Raw genomic sequence first — 21,384 nt, forward strand, 5'->3', positions numbered from 1 at the left:
TCAAACAATTTATGAGCAATCGATGAAGCTAGAAGAAAACTAATTGAGTTGATGAAATCAAATTGTCATTAAACAAAAAAAATAAAAAATTTAAAAATAATTGTGAAAGTTACTTAATCAACATAAATTCAAGTCACAGGAAGAACATCATACAAATTGAATAAAGAGAAATGGAATTTTTAGTTGAAATTAAATTTGGCATCATTATTCAATTCATATACAAAAAAGAATGCAAAGAATGAGTGAATGAATCTTAATTGACCTCTTCCAAAGATCAAATTGAGATTTAATAGCAATGGAACATCATTGATTTTGTCCCTTTTCTATTTGGATGCAAAGGGGTTTGATTTGATTGATTCCATTGTCGGAGGTAATCAAAATCGAGGAAGGCACAAGCTTGACAACACCAAGCATGATGTAGAGGCGATTGAGATCCTAGTGCATTATTTTTAGTATCTATTGCAAATTTGATCTTATGTGGGTATAAATTTCTTTATCATTCCTAATTTAGCACATTATTTTTAATTAAATATGAAACAATTTATTATATATTTATTTTTCATAATATTTTTAATTAAATGATCAAATATATTTTCAAAAAAATTTGATAATTATATTTCTCGATTGATATTTTAATTTATCACAATAAGAATGATATGACAATTCGATTTTAAAAACATATTTAATTAGAATAAATATTGATAATATATTTCTATCATTTTCTATGAATAATTTTTTTAAAATGAATGAGGTTATTATGTGTCATATATATATAACATTATGTGCGAATTTAACGTAAAATATTAATCCTAAATAGAGAGGGAAAAAATCAATATTTTAAAAGTGAACGTAAATAATTGTATATAGAGATCATAAAGAAAATAATATTCTCATTTAATTTGATATGAAAGTATTCAAATAAATAACGATTGGAATTCTTATAAAATGTCTGACACAATGTAAATCTGCCATTGCTGTTTACATTCTTGTTCCTAGGATCGTCTTTATTAGCTTCAATCATGCAGAAGAACAAGCTTCCTTGATTGAGCTTAACGTAAATAAAGATTCTTCAAATTCAAACTAACCAACAACAGAAATGGATATAGTTGGTCTTTTCACAATGTGGGCCACACCAAGATGAAAAAGATTTGAGGACCCTCCTCCCAACATGATTGGCAGACCCCACTTTTTTGGAACTAAAATAGATTGCACTATGATATATTGATACTCCTTTTGAATCAGTTGAAGACTTTTGCGCATCACATGGACTTGCTCAGCTTTTTATTTGAAAATTCAAATTTGAACCGGGTTCAAATGATTGCAAAACGGCCACATAAAATTAAATCCAACGATGCTACCAAGGAGGATAACATCACATTACATTATAATACAATTATAGCAAAATTTGGATTTTTTAGGTTTGAATGTATGTAGCAGAGAAATTAAACAAGGGAGACTCATCAGCTTGTCTCATGCAACAACAACCATTCTGTTATGCCTCTGGCTTTCCCAAAGAAGCCAACAAGGTCAGTGATCATTTAACAGTCGCTTCTGTACCCAAGATTTTGTACTGTTCTTGGATTCTTGAATTCTGTGAACTGCCATCAGATACTTCCCTTGTTTTCGTTCATCTTTTCCTTTAGTTTTTGGAAAATGGGAACAAAAGCACATAAATAGAAATTTCAGTCGTTCAATTTTGCCCAATTTTTGTCCTAATGGTTACCTTAGCTTTTCTCATAATATATACAAATGAGTTTAGAAATTCACTTATTATTGCTTATTAATCATTTTAATGAATTGGGTTTCAATAAACCATATCACAGTACCTTCTAGAGGATGCAATTAGTAGTAATTAGACTTTTTAATAAGGTTTTAAAATCTGATCACGGTTTTTTTGCTATCTTTTATCTTGCGTGAAATTACAGTGAAATACAGCTGATTTAGCAACAATTATAGTTGTGATACAGTCCTAGAAATTCCAAAATCCTTGCCATTGCAGCCAAAATCACTGATGCACACCATTTTTTAAAACCTTATTTTTTCTTATTGTTTAACCGGAAATGTTAGTTGTTAATATGTTAATTTTTGTCAAGGGGAGACTCGAACCCACCATCAATTCCTCCCTCTCTCTTATTTTTATAACCAAGTGAATCTTATATCTCCAAATCTTTTCTAATATTCTATGATACCATTGAGGTTCACCTTGAAAAGCCTGTTAAACTTGTGCATTTCAGAGCAACCCAAATAATGCACTTGGACAATCAGTCTCATTTGGGAGGTTCATGCCAGAGTCCCTGGCATGGGAGAAATGGTCTACTTTCTCTCACAACCGCTATGTTGAAGAGGCAGAGAGGTTTACACGGCCCGGTTCGGTTGCACAGAAGAAAGCTTTCTTTGAAGCTCACTACAAGAAACTTGCTGCTCAAAAGGCAGCTGCTTTGCTTGAACAAGCAAACAGTGCCTCACAGACACAGCAAGAACAAGAAGAGGCCATAGTTGATAACACGCATAATTTGAACATGACTAGTCCAAAATCTAAGCTAGTTCTCCTTGAAGAAAATGCACAGGTTTTTAACTCTGAGCCAGATGCCACTACCTATAATTCAAATTCAAATACAGATGCTGCTTTACCTCAAAGTGACATGTTAGGAGGAGCTCAACCACTGATAGATCACCAAGCTTTTGTGGTTAAGTTGCAAAATCAGCTTGGAAAAGTTGATAACTACAAGGAGCCAAGTGAAGAGGTTAGTGGAACACTATCAAAGGAGAAGACATTATTATATAGTTTGGGACCATGTGGTTGTGTCCAATCTCTATGTGACACAAAATTATATTGTTTAATTTATAAAAAGAGTTGATGTGTCACATGGAGATGGATAGGAAGTGAGGACCACATGATTTCTGGACTATATAATAAATTCTCCCAATAAACATTAAAATTTAAGGTTTATTTATTTTCGATTAGTGAAACACTTACAAAGGACAAGAAATTATTACATAATTTGTGACATCACGTGGTCGATCAATCTCTACATTACATTATATTATTTAATTTACAGAAAAGAATTAATAACGTGTTATATAGAGATTGTGACGAAGTAAGGACACATAGTCCGTGGACTATATAATAATTTCTCCCATTAGAAACTGAAACTTGAGGTCGTTTTCGTTGATTTATTTCCAGGAATTATTTTTCCCTTTTTTGATACTATGACTACATAGTAATTGAACAAAAGTAGTAATTGCGGCAGGGTACAAACTTTGATCAGAATATTTTGCAATCAACGGGCAAGAAGAAACAAGCTGTTTCTTCATTCAAGTTGTTAAAAGTTATTGGTACCCCCAAGTTCAACTCTACACCAGTGAAATCAAAATCTCCTAGTCATTCTAGTAAAGATGGTATTGCTACCCCAATGAGCAATAATCCTGCACTAACCTCTTCTAAAAAAGAAGGATCAACTTCTAAGTTACCTCACATGTCACTTAATTTCACACTAGTTAGAGAAATCAATAAATTGACCGTATCATTGGTGAGGAAATTTGGAAGTACTGGAGTTGGCGCTAGTTCTTCCAAGGCTTCAAAGGATAGCTCGACTCTTATAAAGACCACAACTAAGGTATGGTCCTGACTCAATGTGCCTATTTCATTATACACCCTCTTACGAAACCTTTAATTTTGTTATGATCTTCCATTTGCAGGCTTCTAAGAATGAGTCTCAAAAGCATTCTTCATTAACTCCGTTAACAGAAGCGCAAAGGTAACGATTTTGAAAAATAGTTAGTCACGTGACATTTTTTTATTACATTTATTTTTCTAATGGATCAAATCCTGCCATCATCCATGTAAATATTGTAGAATCATAGGTCCAAAACACCTATTTTTTCATCATATGACCCCAAATGGCACTTGCTCTATTTAGAGTAAGTTTAATCTCTTGTTTAACAAGTATAAAAGTCAAGAATAACTAAGCAATCTGTCTTGCGGCATTCATTTTTTGACCATGGCAATGAATTGAAACATGTTTGCTGCTAGGCTTTAATTTATGAAGAGAATGAATGATTATATATCATTTTTGTGCATATATGAGTTGTTATGTGTTAACTGCAAAAACATTTCTCATCCTTGGGAAACTAGTACTAGTGAATAAGTGGATGATTTGTTGATTTTGGCAAGTACCTTCAACAGCAATTACAGCTACACCCCGAAGAGGATTCTTAATTGTGGTTATTATTTCTAGACTAACTTATCCAATGCTTTAAATGGATGCAGAAGTAAAAGGAAAACCCCCATTATATCCTCCCCATTTAGGTTGAGCACCGAAGAAAGAGCTTCAATTAGAAAGAAGGTGAAACTCATTCTTTACTTTTCTCTTATAATTCACTGATTATGCCTTGATACATTTATTTAATTTCTTATCTTTCTTTGCCTGCTGATCTTCATGATTTCAGAAACTTGAGAAAGTGTGCAATGCTAGTGAATCACAGAAAGTGCAGCCACATACAAAATTCAAGGTGGGTTGACATGTAAAACCAACAGATTTAACACCTAGTGTAAATTGTCATTCTAATCGTTATATATAGACTTAAATATGTTTAAGATATCTAATATATATTCGATTTTTGTTTTGAGTCTCTTATAATTTTTTTTGTTATTTTAAGTTTCTCATATATTAAATTTTTTATTTCAGGTCCTTATCGTCAATTAAATAATGATATGACATTATCTCTACCTTTCTTTTAATATATATCAGTTATTGGGATAATGTCATATCATCACTTAACTGACGACAGAGACTTGAAACAAAATTGTTAATATATCATAGACTTAAAACTATAAAATAATTTATCAGAAAGTCAAACAAAAATAAGATATATATCATGACCTAAAAATTATTTAAGCCTTATATATATTACATGGTTTCTTCATCTTAATCAGTAACATTGAATCCTCTGACACGCAGGAGAAAGCAGACACAAAGATTAGAAAACTACGTCAGAGCATTTGTTTCATAGCAGGGTCATCACCTGATTTTTACCAGGATAGAGAAGCATCAAAAAAGGTATATTTTCCCATTTGTTTACAAATAATAAGATGCATGGATGCTTCAAAATTCATGACGTATCCGAATTGCAACCGTATAGGATACTAATGCGTGATTACATATCAAGAGAAATTGTTGTAAGATTGGAGACTGGCACATACATATGGTTTTCAATTTTTCATCAATCTACACATGGTAGTCCTAAACTCAATTCAAAGAAATATTGTACATAGGATGTTAAAATATCTAGGTTATACATGAGAAATTATCATATGGAAAGATTTCTTATCATAATTTAACAAAAATGTCATATTCATGTATTGTATCATGTCGAATTTGCTACTTATTCTCCCAAGAATTGAAAAGTTAACATAAATTTGTTTAATTGATGATTTCTTGCAGGATCGATTGACACCTCCTGAGTCACCCAAAGAGGGAAGAAAACCCACTTTAAGTGTCGTAGAGAGTAAAAGTTCTTTACCTCGTAATAGACCTTTCCAGGGAAAGAATTGTGGCACCATGACTCTGCCTCGCACTTCAAATTCCTCTATGATTACTACTCATGAAAATACATCTCCAAATATTCAGCATAGAAATCAAAATGATAGAAATTACAAACAATTTTAGGGAGTACACTATTAATGTGTAATGCACTTCTACTTTTGTAGCCAAAGATCATAGTTAATATGTAAATATAGCTTCATGAAAATGAGGCTTCTGGTGTGCGTGTTTTGGGTATATGGCTGTATGGTATGACCCTATGGCATGACTTATATTACTATTTCTTTTTTCTCGTATTTTTTCTTTCACCTTCACTATGTGTTTTTGTCCATTGTTGATCTATATCTATATTAAATATTTTCATAAAATATTATTCATCCAAGTAAAATTACTTCTATTTTTCTCCTCAAATTATAATTCATTTAACTAATCCGACAAATTAATTTTTATTTTAAACTTTTTCATATCCACATGTTCCTTAAAAAAATGAATACTGTTATGGAAACAAATGAAAGTTCTGAACCAGGGGTGGACCCAGGATCTATTGACTGGGGGAACCAGGTTTAAAAATTAAAATTAATACAATAAATATACTAACATAAAAATTTATACAAAGTATTTATAATTATATATTTTTCAAAATAATCTAATATTATATAATAGAGAATATATTTACGTAGAAGATAAATTAAACAATTTTTTTAAAATATCCAAAATTACATATGACAATCACCAATTTTACATGCCACTGAGAATCCTAATAAATTTATAATAAAATTTGGTATTTATGTTAAACATTTTTTTTACAAAAAATCTTATCATGTTCATAAAGATTACTAAATTAGAATAAATTATGATACTCATTAAATTATCTTGTATGACAATAGTAACCAACAATATTGAAAAATAATTTGCTTTCAAATAATTGGAAAATAGAAGAAGAAAAATTATGTGTCATAATAAAGATTACAATTTTAGAAATAAACTATGACAAACCTTTGATGCAGCTTGATATATAATATAATTTTTTAAGGTTTACATTACACATTAAAGAGTCTAATTCAGTTAATTGAATAATGTATATAAGTATTATAAATTTTTTAGTACGGTGTTGAATTCCTATGAATAAAAAAAATTATATAACACATATTAGACTCATTCATCCAAGACCCCAAAAGTACAATAAAATCTCACAAACAATAGCAAGAAGAACAAAAATAAGATAAAACAATAAAAAAAAGAAGCAAAGAGCATATAGAAAAAATAATAATTGAAAGATAACATATTTGTTGGTGTATTTCAAAGTTTAACTTATCAATATCATATTATAATTGTTTGACTCATTGACCAAGAAATATATATGATATTCAAATATTTTATCTAGAAAAAAGATACAATTATTTCTACAAGGAATACTACAAAAGAATATAATATTTTGTTAAAAAATATAAAATAAATAAATAACACTTACATTTTTTTATGTTGAACTTAAATAAAACTATTTACATAATTGAATCCCTAAAAAAATAATTACTTAATATTTAGCCTGCATAATGTTGGTCTGTCCCTGTTCGGAACCTCTATGGGTCTCTCACAAGTAGGGACGAAGCTAGCCATTATCCATTTAGCCTGCAGCAAGTGCAGCCCCCAAGAACTTGCTTTTTTTTTTTTTAATATTTACTTGTAGTAGAATGTATCCTAAATTAAGGTTATCTTTTTGATAAATTAATTAAAAAGATAGTAGTAAATAAAAAGTTAGTTGAAAGTTAGAAGTTATTAGCTGGAAGTTAAAAATTTAATTTATTAAATTATAAATATTCAGTAAAATCAATTATAGAAGTAACTAAAAATTATAAAATGAGAAAAATAATAAATTTATGATTTATTTAAAAAGGATAATAAAAAAATTTGATAATTGTATTAAAGATAAAAAGGAGAAAATATATAAAAAAATAGAAGTTAGAAACTGGTGTTTTAAAAAATATTACTTGAAGTAACATTTCAAAAAATATTAGAAATTATTAAATTGATTAAAAAAAATTATTTACTAAATAATTAAAAAAAAATTTAACAAATAAAAAAAATTGAATCTAATTAAAATACGTTATCAAATATAGTCTAAGTCTATATAAGTCTAAGAAAAGATTATTAGACATTAGACATTTATGGGGTTTGGAACTCCATTGATTTTTATCGTCCTTTTTTGATAAAGTAGGTTGATATAATGTCATTTTTATGAAAAAGGTCTTTATCTTTTCAATGGGATAGTAAGGTTTGTGGTTGAACTCATTATGATGCCGTCGTTGTTGTTGAGAGTCATTTTGAGCTTTATATGCATTTGGAGTTGGAGAATGAGGTTTAGATTTCATTGGGCCTTGGTTGGGCTATGTCCAAAATAGTATCCCCATTAGTTAGTATCCCATGATGTCATGAGGTGTAAACTTGTTAAGACATATCAAACTTAGGGTTTAAGTTAACCAGATCCGAAAAAGCTGCCACTATAGTGCCTTCTCTTTGAGTATGTGGTAATTATTGATTGAAGGCTTGATTGAAGGATCATCCTCATAGCTTAGGTTTTGATTTTTTTATCATTTTGCATGCCAAAACATGTTTTATGGGTGTGATATTCTATTGTTTGTTTAGAGTTAGGCATTTGTGATTAGAACTAGATATTAGTTTAGTTCTTGCCTAGTTTTATCATTTATTGTGGTTTGATTGGTTGTTTTTGAAATCTTAGAAGTTCATTGAACATTAAGCACTTAGTAATCAATTGCAACATGAAGGTATCCAATTACTCAAGGAAAAATTAATTCAAGAGGCTTACTTTTATATTTAGACGACAATAACAAGTTAATTGATTACATGATTCTATTAATTACATTAATTCTCTAATTAGAAAAAGTCTTTGTGATATCAATTTACATTGCTTCTCCATTTAGACCAACAATAATATTGTTATTTCGGGGTTGTTTGATAAATTACTCTTAAGAAAGAGTAATAGAGGAACCGGAATAATGAAATGGAACCTTTGATGAACTTAGTTAACTCAAAGTAACGATTAACATCATGGAAAATATAATAATAGTTGTTGTCGTTGGGAAGGGTAGAATAAATAGTAAAGAAGGTTTTGAAACTCAAGAAGAATGTAATTAAAGCTCAAAATATTATTTAAAGGTATCTAAAGTGTGAAAATAATTTCTGTTGAAAATTTAACTAATAATAGATTTAATAAATCAATTTAAGAATATATAATTATGAAACAGTTTGTGAATAATTTAAAGAATTTATAAAATAATATTTATCATGAAAATATGTTTAGAGTATTATTTATAATTTTAAAAATTTTCTGGAAATTTTTGGATTTATCTAAAAATTTACTTATGAGTTTATGGGTAAATTTACAGAGCTCAATCAGGAATACTAAATGAACCCAAAATATGGTAAGAAATTTCATGCAGCTATATTTTCATTGTTATTAAACAAAAATGAAAAATCATAAAACAATAAACTTTGAAAGTGCTACTTAAATTAAGTTTATAATATATTGGTGCAATTAAGCACATGCAATGAGTGACAAAGTTTGTAATTTCCCCCCTTTTTTCTTCTATAAAGCCATGGCCACTATAAGAGAGGATATTTGTTTTTAGTCCTAAGTTCACCATGGACACCGGGTCAAAGATTAATATTATTCGTAATGTATTATTATATTTAAGAAAATTTTACACACAGTAAAAGTTGAATATGAATGATCTTCAATTAAAAAGATCATTCTCACACATATAAATACAACTAGACCTTAAATAGATGTACAAATCTTTTCAATTAGAGAATATTAATTTAAATATTTATCATATATTAATAATAGGCTTGATACATTGGGATAAACACAACTAATTTAATGTAAAAGAAAAACACTAGTTTGATGAAAATTTGATTACTCTGCTGAGAATTGTTTAAGTGCTTATGCTAATAATGCCACTTGTCCCTACCAAAAGGTTTTTTTACTTTCTCTTTCTTTCTCCTTATTACAGCTCTACTTCCCCTCACCCTCCTCACTTCCCTTTCATTTTTTTCTACACAAATCACCGAATTAGTAATTGATGAATTATAAGAATTGAATCTAATATGTCATTACTATCTCAAGTTAGACAGAAGAGGTGGTTACTATCCTATATATGTGAGAGGAGGGTCATATGAAGAGAGTTTCTTAGATTTGTCCATAAACCTTATAATGAGAGCTTTATCAACTTTATCCGAACAACTTGTAATATGTTTTGATAATGAATAAATATTGAGATGTTTCTGTACATAAAGGCAACAGTTAAACTACATCTTCTCTTATTTTTATTTTTGTGGTCTATACTGTGTCTTATAGTAGTTTTTATCCTTACTATACGCGAAGTGATTTGTTTCTTCAAATAAGAACAAATTGAAAATTTGCAACCGATCAACAACACTACAAAGACTAAAAGATGTATCCTAGTAGCTAGATGTCATATTCATTGATTTTAAATACAGGGAAAAAGTCATGTATCTTTTAGACTCTTCCGTACCCTCATCTACCTCTTGCTTTTCCCATTTCCACTCACCACATACAGGTAATCTATTCGTCCCACCCTCTCTGACTTGTCGTTTCCATTTTTTGACTTCGGGAAAAACCGTTCTACATACATCAAATTTTCTTTTTTTGGTTCTTTTTTTCACCATCTACTGCCTTTATTTCATTCGCCCCTTTTGTTTTCCCTCCCCATTCGATAGCTATAAAAAAAATAAAGATAAAATTTTTGAATTAAAATATAAAAATGTGAATCTTACTGTCATTTTGTTGTTCCTTTTTCTCCATTTCTATTATCTTTCCGCATAAAGAAGACACTCTTACTGCACACACTATTTCTTTCATGAAAACCATGTGGGTCCCTCTGGTCTGAAGATGTTCTGCTTCTTCTAGCAATGAAACCGAATTTGACAGATGGCAATAGATGTGGACGTTAAAATATCCTCAATAGGTGCGTGCATGATGGTTAAAGGTTCAGTTTCCTTTTTTAGTCCTGCATTGGACATAGGGTTGTTTTCACATACCGAGATGGAACTAATTTTCGACGAAATAGAATATCAATTAAGCAATAACTTCTTTATTTTGTGTGGAAGAAACGATTACTTCTTTATTCAAAGATATTGCTTCATTCGTATAAACTACTAGTTACTTGTTCTGTACTTGTGGGTTACATTTAAACTTTAAAGGAGAGAAATTGGTTCAACATTTGAGTCCTTTTAATTAAAGTTAATTTAAAGTTCAAGAAGTCGCAAGAAATAGATTGATCCAGTGATATATGATTATTTGGGTGTCAAATAAAAAACTTTAAATACCTTTGGTTAGATCAACAAAAGGGAGATTTGAAGCTAGATTCGATTATCATAAAAGAATTTTAAGTGATTAATCCCGGATTTAGAATTAATCTGATAACCCATCAAAAGATGGAAACTATGAAAATACTTACATCTCACGGGAAAATCAAAGACTTTGTCTAGGGTGGTCACCCAAAAAGATAAGGTATAACAGGTTCAACTTTCGCCTTATACTGACAAATTAGGAGACTTCAGCCACGGTCCAAATGGGAGGCTTTCGATATTAGCCTCAGAGATGGTCTCATATCTCTAGAATCACAAGTTCGGAGACTGAGAGCATGATCCATTGCCCCACAATCATCGCAGAATCTGTGCTTGTCTTCCCTCTACGTAGGGGCATCGTGGTATCCACACGAATTCTAACCATCAATGTCATGCGTTTTTATAGATATGCCCTAATAAATAGATTTCATTTTGAATTAGTACAATTTCGAAAATTGGTTTTATTAATAAAAATTTAAATTAACATGATGTTAATTTGTTTGCACAATAGATAATGGAAAATTAGTTATCACACAAAATATTGTTTAAAAACTTTTTATCGGAATTGATTTAGGTATGCAATTTCCAAAATGGGATTTCAATCCCTATATATTTTTTTTAGACATTTTTTTAATCATATTTCATCATATTGATATCGATATATACAATGATGATTTAAAAATAAATAACTAGGTTTGCATCAAATTTTTACAATAAATTTAGTAATTAAAATATTTGCATAAATATAGAGAAAAAAAATTATGTATTAATAATTTTATAGTCACATTTAATCATAAATTAACATGTATCATATTATTTTTTTATAATAATTATTTAAAAGTGAAATTAAGTATGAACGACTAATTATACATTGATGATAGTGTCACTAAGTAAGCTCCTATAATTATCCCCTTAAAAGACTCTTTCATAAAAAAATTACCCCGCAAAGACTGCAAATTAAACAATTGGAAAGTTAAACTACATATATACATGTTGAAAACTACACACTGTCACACTGTAGACAAACATATAAACAAGAAAAATTAAACCAAATTAAAAGAACAAACCATATATATTATTATAATAATTTCTAATCATAGTTATGAAATAACAGATCCAGCAAAATGTATAAATTGAATATTGCATTTGGCTCAACCATGTGACAATTTTTTCTTTGACAAAATACTAAGTCACAAGTTTTCCTTTCCCTTGGACATTTGGCTCATCTAAATACCGCAGATAACTTTGACAGGCTGAATCTAAGCTGCTTTTGACTTTAATAAATAAACCTCTAATTGAAATGTAGAATAGTGAGATTGATTTTAAAACCCGTAAGAAAACAATTATCCAGTCAATAATGACGCTCTGTCTATGAAGACTTTGGGGGCAACTTTAGATCTGTTATATATGGTGACTTGCAGGTTTCTCTGAAACCTAAAAACACCCTTATACATTGATGGTTCTTGGAAGAAATATAGAACCAGAAAGATGCGTAGTGGAGATTATGATATATGGAAGAAGAAAATGTTAGCTAATAGACTTGCGTTTTTATGGATCAATAAGCCCCTAAAAGTAGCTTCAAAGGTGACTCAGTTTATCCATTTGATCCATGTTTGAGGAGAAGTACCAAACACAATATATGTTCAAAGTTCAAAGATAAAATCAAGTGTGACCAATGACCATTGAGCAACACTACTAAACTCACCTGTCCTTATTTCTAATATGAAACCAAACACTTTAGATATTTTTAAATCACAATTAGTTTGCACAAGAAATGTAAATATAATAATCATTTTTATACTATTTTCAATCTGCATGGATTAAAAAACGTGAATGATTTTGTTATAATATATAAATGTTTACCACTATAATTATATTATAAAAAATATTATAATTAAGGTGGGGACCATGTCAAAATCTTATTAAATTAAAGTTATTATCTTTATTTCAAGAATTTATTTCTTATTTAAAAACGGGATACAAGGTCTATAAACAAAACTTTTTAAGATGAGAAGAATCATGAAAAGTGAGTCATGTGAAGAGACGAGTTTTGCTAAAAAAAAACTTGTAGTGAGAGATTTTTCAAGTTTGTTCAAAAAGCTTGTAATATGAGTTTTTTTTTTTAAGTTTGTCTAAAAGATACTTTGGTAAATCTAATTTGATAATAATTTAATATTGAGATGTTCCATGAATATAAGAGTGTTAGATCACTTTAAATTGTGTCTTTCACTATTTTTATTGTGTGGTTTTGTACATATGCATTTGATCATATCTTTTATCCTCATTGTGCATAAAGTGATTTGTTTCTTCAACAAGATCAAATTAAAAATCTATGATAGACATATGCAGAGTCTAAATTATGTGTTTAACCATATTAAAATGATTCATCAACATGACATATAGATATCCAAGTACTTAGTAGGATGTTTATCGCATGACCAAAATAAATTCGTAGGGTCTAACTCTATCAATACACTTAAGCACTTATGCCTTATAGACTCAATGCTTATAGGTTATGGCTCGGCCCACAGAGACAAGTCCTAAGAAGGACCATTGTAATGAGGACACTTAAGCACTTACACCTTATAGGCTTAGTGCTAGCTTGTAGGGTTATGGTCTATATGGATGAGGCCAATCCCTAGGAACTTGATGATAAAATACACTTAAGTATTTGTGCCTTACAAGCTTAGTGTGCCTTTGAGGTTGTGGATCGTTCGACTGAGACTGGTCCTCGAGAATTTGATTATGGCAATATGCTTAAGCATTTGCACGTGACAAGCTTAGTACTTGTGGGGATGTAGACTATTTGATCTAGATAGGTTATGAAAGGACAATTGTAGTTAGTACACTTAAGTATTTATGCCTTATAGATTTAGTATTTATTGAGTTGTATGTTAACTAGCACGACACTTGAGATCATTAGAACATGTCAAAGACACATAACAACACATTCATACATGCAGGTACGAAATAGACATGGACTATGTTCAGTCAGACATTTCAGTTAGCTTTTAATTTTTTTGTACTAGTTGAAAAGCTCATTTGTTTGTTTGGTAAACAAATTTTTTAGTGATATTTTAATAACTTTTAGTGTTTTTTGAAATGTTGTTTGAAGTAATATTTTTTAAACCATTAGCTTCTAGTTTTTTATATTTTCTTTTACTTTTATCCTTTATATATTTATTCATTTTCTTGATTATCTTTTTTTTTAAAAATAAATTATGATTTTATTATTTTACATTTTCAATCTACTTCAGTAGCTAATTTTATCAAATACTTCTAATTTAATAAATTACTTTTTCAACTTTTAACTTTTAACTATAAACTCATTTTTCAACTTTTAACTAATTTTTCAGCTAATTTTTTTTAACATAACCATAATCATACATACACATATAGAGGCATAACCCTTGAGAGCCAATGGCAAGAAGACACATGTCAAGAGTTGTCACGGGACATCTTGTATAAATAGAAGTAAGTTTCATGCCTCAGATCAAGTTCATGATTAGGGTTTAGGAGCTTAGGAGGAATCAAAGAGAGCTGTTGAACTTTTGGTGAACAAGTATGCCCAGTTTGGAGTACTCTATCCTCTCTCGGACATTTCTGACATAAAAAATATGTACGGAGACAAAAATATATTATTTTAAGTATAGATTTTTTTTACAACTATCATAAAAAGTATGTACGGAGACAAAAATATATTATTTTCAATTATAGAAAAAAAGTTTTTACAACAATAAAAATTAAATGAATAATTAAATAAAAATTTAACACATTTCACTCTTCTGTAGATCTCTTTCTTACTAAAAGCGTTCAGCAGTAAATAGGATACACTAAGCTTTTCGTGTCCCTGTACGCTAACTACCGACACTCTTCAATTTCTTTGATGCAAACCATTCTCTACGATATGGATCTTTCTAGGAAGGTAGCCTAATTTTACAGCTGCCAATTGATGAGGGGCGTTGACACATCTTCCATAGGTGGGGTTTTCTAATATATGCGAAAGCGATGGAAGTGGAACCAATCTTCTCAAGAAATAAAATATTAATTAATGGATAACTTGTGTGCTTATAAGTATTACTTTAATCGCATAACTACGAATTAAATTTCTGTCAACCAAAGAGTTATTATCAACACTTAAATTTTTTAATTTAAGTTTGAGAGTCGATCTTCAATTTGAGTAACATGAAGTGACAATGGAAAATGCCATTTTATCTAAAAAAATAAATCGACCCGGTAAAAGAAGGAGGATTACTTCCCCTGTTATAAAAACTATTTCTGCCATATTACTTTAATCGCATAACAAAGATTTAAATTTCTGCCATATGCTTGAATAACTTAAATTATTAGTTAATTGTTCTGCAGTTGTTGGCTGGTTATATGTGTGGTCAACCTTATACTGCCAAAGGAGACTTCTTTTTTTCAGATCGGACGATACCACAAATTCCACAATATATTTTCAGAAACTAAGAGATAGTCTCATCCCAAGAATCACAAGTTAAGAGATAGTCTTCCATATTTTTTTAAGACTTCTATTGTTTTCTTGTCACGAGAAATTATTAAGTATTCATATGAATCAGGTTTATGGATCGGATTAATCTTTACACAGTATGAAATCAAATATTATTAATTTTTTTTCGTAAATTAAACCACTTAAATATGTCACATAAATATCGGTTAGAGACCATAATTGCATAGTGGTCCACGACATTGGTCTGAACTCACATGCCTCTACTTCGTGGCTTTGTGATACTCTCAAGAGGATTCTTATCCTCGTCAATGAACCCATCTCCATTGTTTCGTCCTTATCATTCATTAAATAAAACTTCTCCAATAAGTACTTTTTTATTTGAAAGTATATTGTTTTATCAAAATTATAATTAAGATTATACCGAAACAAATATTAAGAAATTTCTCTAAAAGTACGATGTTAATAAATTATTGTTAATAGTATTCTTTTTTCGAGAGGGGATATGAGAAATCTAAGCTATATTTTCTAGAGCAAAAACAAGACTTTGCAAACGCTAACCCTGTTTCCTTCCTTTTAATAGCAGAGGATAGAAAGTAAAGCTTACAGGTTTTTATTTTTGAAATACATGAAAAACATTAGTATAAGAAAAGTGTGTGACAATACAAGAAAACATAAAAAAGAACTAAGTAGAACTGGAGCATGTTTATGGTTTAGTATGTTCAGTCTTTCATCTCTGTGTGTGTCTGTGGTGACATTGAAGATGACCTCGATGACATTGCAAGCTCCTTGGCAACCTGTTCCATGGTAGGGCGAGATCGTGGGCTTTCAGTCAAGCAAGCAATTGCTATCTTCACAATTGATATCACCTCCTTATCAATAGGGCTTGTTGGGTGTGGAAGACGTTCGTCCAATTTAACCATCAATGACATATGATCAAGTGTTGAGGTCATAGTGGACGAAGATGATAGCAATAGAGAAGATGTAACATCACCAGGGTGCTCTCCAAACAATATTTCCAACGCAAAGACCCCAAAACTATACACATCACATTTCTCATTTGCTTCCATTGTGTATGCAAGTTCTGCAACAAATTTTTGAAAGAGCTATTTTAAGCAAAAATATGACTAGTGACAAGGACAAAATGAAGTATCTATCTATATATATACATATATATTGTAAACGGTTAACAAAGACAAACTAAAATATCATGATATACACAATCAGTATAGAGAAAGGAAATTAATTACCAGGAGCAGCATATCCATAGGTTCCTGCAAATGAGGTCCAATTGGATGAATCTGGATTAAGAAACTTAGCTGTTCCGAAGTCTGCGACATGAGCTACATCATCGGAATCCAAAAGAACGTTCTTGCTTGAAATATCACGATGAACGATTGGAGGTGAGCAATCATGGTGCATATAGCATAAAGCATTTGCTACACCTTTAACAATATCCACCCTTTTATTCCAATCTAATGCAATTGCTTGTTCATCATCCTTTAAAATCTTCTTGACATCGCCCTTCTCCAGGAATTCACACACCAAAAATGAGTATTGTGAATGTGAACAAAACCCATGTAACTTTACAATGTTACGATGTCGGATTTCTGTCAAAGCTTGGATCTCACTTGTGAAAGCTTTCTGATTGAGCATTTCTCCATCTGGAACTGAGTGGAGTTTCTTCACAGCAACGAGTTCACCAGTAGGCAACAAGGCTTTGTAAACACGTCCTTGCCCTCCAACCCCAATGAGATATTTGTCGTCAAAATATTCTGTGGCTTCAATAATATTCTCAAACATCATTTTACCACCAAAACTCCACATTGGCAACAATAAGCTTGGACTCCTGGGAGATAGTAAATCTGTAGCCTGGTCTTGTTTTTTCTTTGAATTTTGGCGTAAATGATACCAGACTCCGAAAACAAATAATGCAAGCATCAGAATGGCCAAACTAAGGGGTAAAACTGATATCAAGACTTTCTTAGTCACATGATTGTGAGATTTCTTCCCACTTAATAATGTGCAAGGCGTCAAGCCACTGACATTGCCACACAAGCCTTTATTATTTCTCAATGTATCAATTGTAGTATTTTGGAAGGCTAGAATGTTAGGAAGTGGACCCTCAAACTGGTTGTATGATACATCAAAAGATGTCAAACTTATCATACCTTCCAAGCTAGAGAGACCACCTGAAAGACTATTGTGTGAGAGATTCAATCTTTCTAAGTGTTGTATTCCTCCAAGCGTTGGTGGTATTGTTCCACTCAACAAATTTCCACTCAGATCAAGACTTGTAAGATAATCCAAACTGCCAATCTCTAAAGGAATATTTCCCTCTAATCTATTCTGGCTCAGATCCATGGACAATAAATTGAGCAAATCTCCAAGTTGTCCTGGGATTAAGCCAGTGAAATCATTCGACCCAAGCTCCAAGTATTTAAGTTCCTGCAGGGAAGATATTTTGATGGGAATATTTCCTGAAAGACTGTTGTTGCTGATTAAGAGATCAAACAAGTAGGTCAAGTTACATAATTCGAGAGGAATGGTTCCTGTAAGATGGTTTGAGGATAGGTGAAGTACGCGTAAGTTGAACGCTCCACCTAGTTCTGGTGGGATAACACCTGACAAATTATTGTTGGAGATCATGAGGCTTGTGAGGCTATGGAACTTTCCCCACTTAGGTGAAACTTGACCATGAAAACTATTATCACTCAAATCGATGTAGTTCAAGTTTGGAAGTACATCAAAAAAATCTGTTATATCCCCAGATAGAAGATTTTGCTGAAGCCTGAGTCTTTTAAGGCTGTAGCACTTCCTCAAACTCTCTGGAATTTGGCCAGTGAAATTGTTATTACCAGCAGTGAAGAATTTCAAGTTTCCACCAAGACAAACATTCTGAGGTATTTGGCCTATAAAATTGTTATCAGCTAGCTGCAAACATTCCAAGCCAGTAAGCTTCTCCAATTCTATTGGAATCTCACCACTAAGATCATTTCCAATAAAACATATCACTTTGGCATTTGTTAAATTCCCAATAGAGGGAGGAATGGTCCCGGTGAGTTTATTTGATGATAAAGATAACATAGTGAGCTTGGACAAATTTCCTAGAGTGGAAGGAATGGATCCAGAGAGTTGATTTTCAAAAATGTGAATGGATTGCAAATGGGGTAAGTTACCCAAGGAAGGTGGAATTGGTCCAGAGAGGTTGTTGGTAAATATATCGAATGTGAGAAGAGACTTGAGATTTCCCACTTCATTAGGAATAGGACCAGAGAGACCATTGGCACTAAGATTAAGATATTGTAGTTTGGACAAATTACCAATGGTATTGGGAATGCTACCAAAGAGTTTATTAGTGGACAAATCAAGAGTGTTGAGATTGGACAAGGCATCAATTTGAGGAGGAATACTTCCAGACAGGGAGTTGTAACTCATATTCAGAATGAGGATGTTTGGAAGTAATGAGAAGTTAAGACTTTGAAGCGTACCTCTTAATCCAACACGTGTGAGATTTATGTTGGAAACAGAACTGGACACATCGCATGCAATTCCAAGCCAATTGCAAGGATTATTGCCAATCCATGAAGAGAGAGAAGCTTGACTGTGGTTGTCAAGGCTGGCTTTCCATTTCAACAAAGCATTTGCTTCTGAAGCAATCTCAGAAGAAGTAGCAAATGCACAGAAGTACATCACAAGAAGCAGCGAAAGTGGTTGGAGCTTCATGGACAGAAGAGTTGGAAATGTGAACACCATGAGGAATTTTTTAGGAAAGTTTTGATCACCGATTGTCTGATACAATCAAATGAATAGGAGAAGTACTTGCATGCAATTAAATGGGTTGTTGCAAATACTTATATGCAAAACGTCAGTAATACAACCACCAAAGTTATAGTAACAAATAAAAAACACCAGTCAAGAAATATTGGGATTTTCTTTTGTTGAACAAGTCAAGAAAACTATATTATATTGTATCTACTGTTATGGGACGAAGTGTTTCAAAAATAATTTAGGCCACTCATGTCACTGTCATTTGACTTTGGACTTTTGATAGACGACAAATAATTTTTTGAACTATTAGCTTTTTCACACATACACACAGTTAGGGCTGCTCAATAAAAAAACAATTTTTAAAATAATAATAATAATAATAATAATAATAATAATAATAATAATAATAATAATAATAATAATAACTAGTTATATAATAATCAGTAATATAAAAATAATTATAAAACTATAATCAATTTAATAAAATAATTATTTCAAATAACTTATTCTTGTTTATAAAATAGTTATAGATATGAAACTATAACTAATTTTATAGAAATAATTATTTTAAATAAATTATTTTTATTTTTTCCATAATATTATATAACCAGTTATTTATAATAAAAAATTATATAACTAGTTATATTCATAAATGATTATATAACCGTTTTTAAAAATAATAACTAGTTATACCAAATTATAACTAGTTATACAAAATTAGTTATAGTTATTATAATCACTTATAATCTAGTAATTTATTAATTATGGTTAACGTTATTTAAATAATCAAATCATGAGCACCCTACACACAATCATACAACTTCTTTTTTCAGAAAAAAAATATTTTACAAATTAAATTATTGTTCCAAACTTACAGCTTTTTTACAATAAAAACAGCTGAAATATTGGGAAAAAAATTCTTCCCAAACATTCTTCCTGTTTAGGGATTAGGGAAGGTGGTGAGTTTTGATTTTTGATTTTGAGATACAATATTAAAAAAAACATATTTAACAAAAATATAGCTCAAATGGTTTTTAACTCATTTTTAAAACAATTTTATATTTATTTTTAAAATAAAAAAAGTTTGTGAAGTGACAATGATTCTTTTTGTCACCAACACATCTACTATCATTGCATCCACTACCATTATTATCATCGTCGACACTATTACAATTATCATTGCAATCATTATCATCATCACCTCCATCATCAATATTGTTATTGTTGTTGCTAACATCAGTCCCCAGTGGTGGACCTAGTTGGCTTCGGGGGTGCACCCCCTCATTTTTTAAAATTCACTAAATTTGTAAATAAAATTTTATATTTTTATATTTTATTTTATGTATATTTATATAATTTAACCTACTGATTTTATTTTTTATAATTTGTCCTCACTGACTTAGGATCTTGAATCCATCACTGTCAGTACCACTACCACCACCACCACCATTGTGGTTAATGTCATTATCATCGTCATCACCACACAAAAATATTTTTAAGTTAACTTGATAGGATAAGAAACTTTTAAAATGAATTTATTTTGAAACTAAATATTGGAGAAAAACTATAACTAAATTTTAAAAAATAAAAAATAAAAATTCATTGTTGTTTTTAAATTTTCAAAACTCAAAACTGAAAATTACCTGAAACACAGCCTATGTTTTAAATATAATGTACACATTTAATTTAAAATTAATATAAAAGATTTTAAACCATAGGATTTAATTGGCTAATTTTTTTTATATTATCTTTTACATATTAGTTGTTTTTAATAGGAAAACTTCCTATTTTTAAATATTTATCTGTTCATCTTACCTAATGTCCAATTATTGTTGATAATAAATTAATTTAAGTAGGACAATTTCTAGTTTTCAGATATTGATGTGTTGATCCATCACATGTTTTTCCAAACAATTTTGGACAATAACATATTAATGTGTTTATATATATATATATATATATATATATATATATATATATATATATATATATATTTGCATTTACAAGGAGCTATTACCATTACGTGTATTGGACATCGCTTTTTAGTGCATCCAACAATGATAAGAAAAATTACTAAATGGAGTGTTGCGGACATGGTATTAGAAAATTTGTTATACTTGTAGGAATGATACATAAGTTATCAGACAACATTGTGGACATGGTATAAAAAAAATGTTATCATCTTTTCGTGTCATGCTTCTCCTATATAGTGTA

The 21,384-nt window shown here is 30.3% G+C and overlaps 2 protein-coding genes across 2 annotated transcripts in view; one reads left to right on the forward strand and one right to left on the reverse strand.

Moving 5' to 3' along the window:
• The first annotated feature begins 1,346 nt into the window (after positions 1-1,346).
• Positions 1,347-5,839, forward strand: LOC102667040 (protein WVD2-like 7). The gene is made up of 8 exons (XM_006599001.4): positions 1,347-1,526; positions 2,235-2,744; positions 3,252-3,617; positions 3,700-3,758; positions 4,271-4,346; positions 4,450-4,512; positions 4,962-5,060; positions 5,445-5,839. Exons 1-8 carry the CDS (start codon positions 1,425-1,427, stop codon positions 5,667-5,669), a joined length of 1,500 nt encoding a protein of 499 aa, XP_006599064.1. The 5' UTR covers positions 1,347-1,424; the 3' UTR covers positions 5,670-5,839.
• Positions 5,840-15,945: 10,106 nt separating this feature from the next.
• The window catches only part of LOC100784831 (MDIS1-interacting receptor like kinase 2), a 15,074-nt gene continuing 9,635 nt past the window's right edge, over positions 15,946-21,384 (reverse strand). Inside the window, exons 2-3 of the mRNA XM_026126143.2 lie at positions 16,650-17,271; positions 15,946-16,483 (exon numbers count right to left, since the gene is read on the reverse strand). Coding sequence (XP_025981928.1) covers positions 16,122-16,483; positions 16,650-17,271 — 984 coding nt within the window. The 3' untranslated portion in view covers positions 15,946-16,121. The remainder of the gene's footprint in view (positions 16,484-16,649; positions 17,272-21,384) is intronic.

The sequence above is a fragment of the Glycine max genome, chromosome 16 (assembly GCF_000004515.6).
Source record: "Glycine max cultivar Williams 82 chromosome 16, Glycine_max_v4.0, whole genome shotgun sequence".
Lineage (NCBI taxonomy): Eukaryota > Viridiplantae > Streptophyta > Magnoliopsida > Fabales > Fabaceae > Glycine > Glycine max.

Excerpts from the sequence above, each read along its gene's own strand:
- LOC102667040 (XM_006599001.4), top strand. The coding sequence starts at position 1,425 with ATGTATGTAGCAGAGAAATTAAACAAGGGAGACTCATCAGCTTGTCTC. Across the intron at positions 2,745-3,251 it reads ACAAGGAGCCAAGTGAAGAG|GGTACAAACTTTGATCAGAA; the intron begins GTTAGTGGAACA and ends TAATTGCGGCAG. Across the intron at positions 3,759-4,270 it reads CCGTTAACAGAAGCGCAAAG|AAGTAAAAGGAAAACCCCCA; the intron begins GTAACGATTTTG and ends AAATGGATGCAG.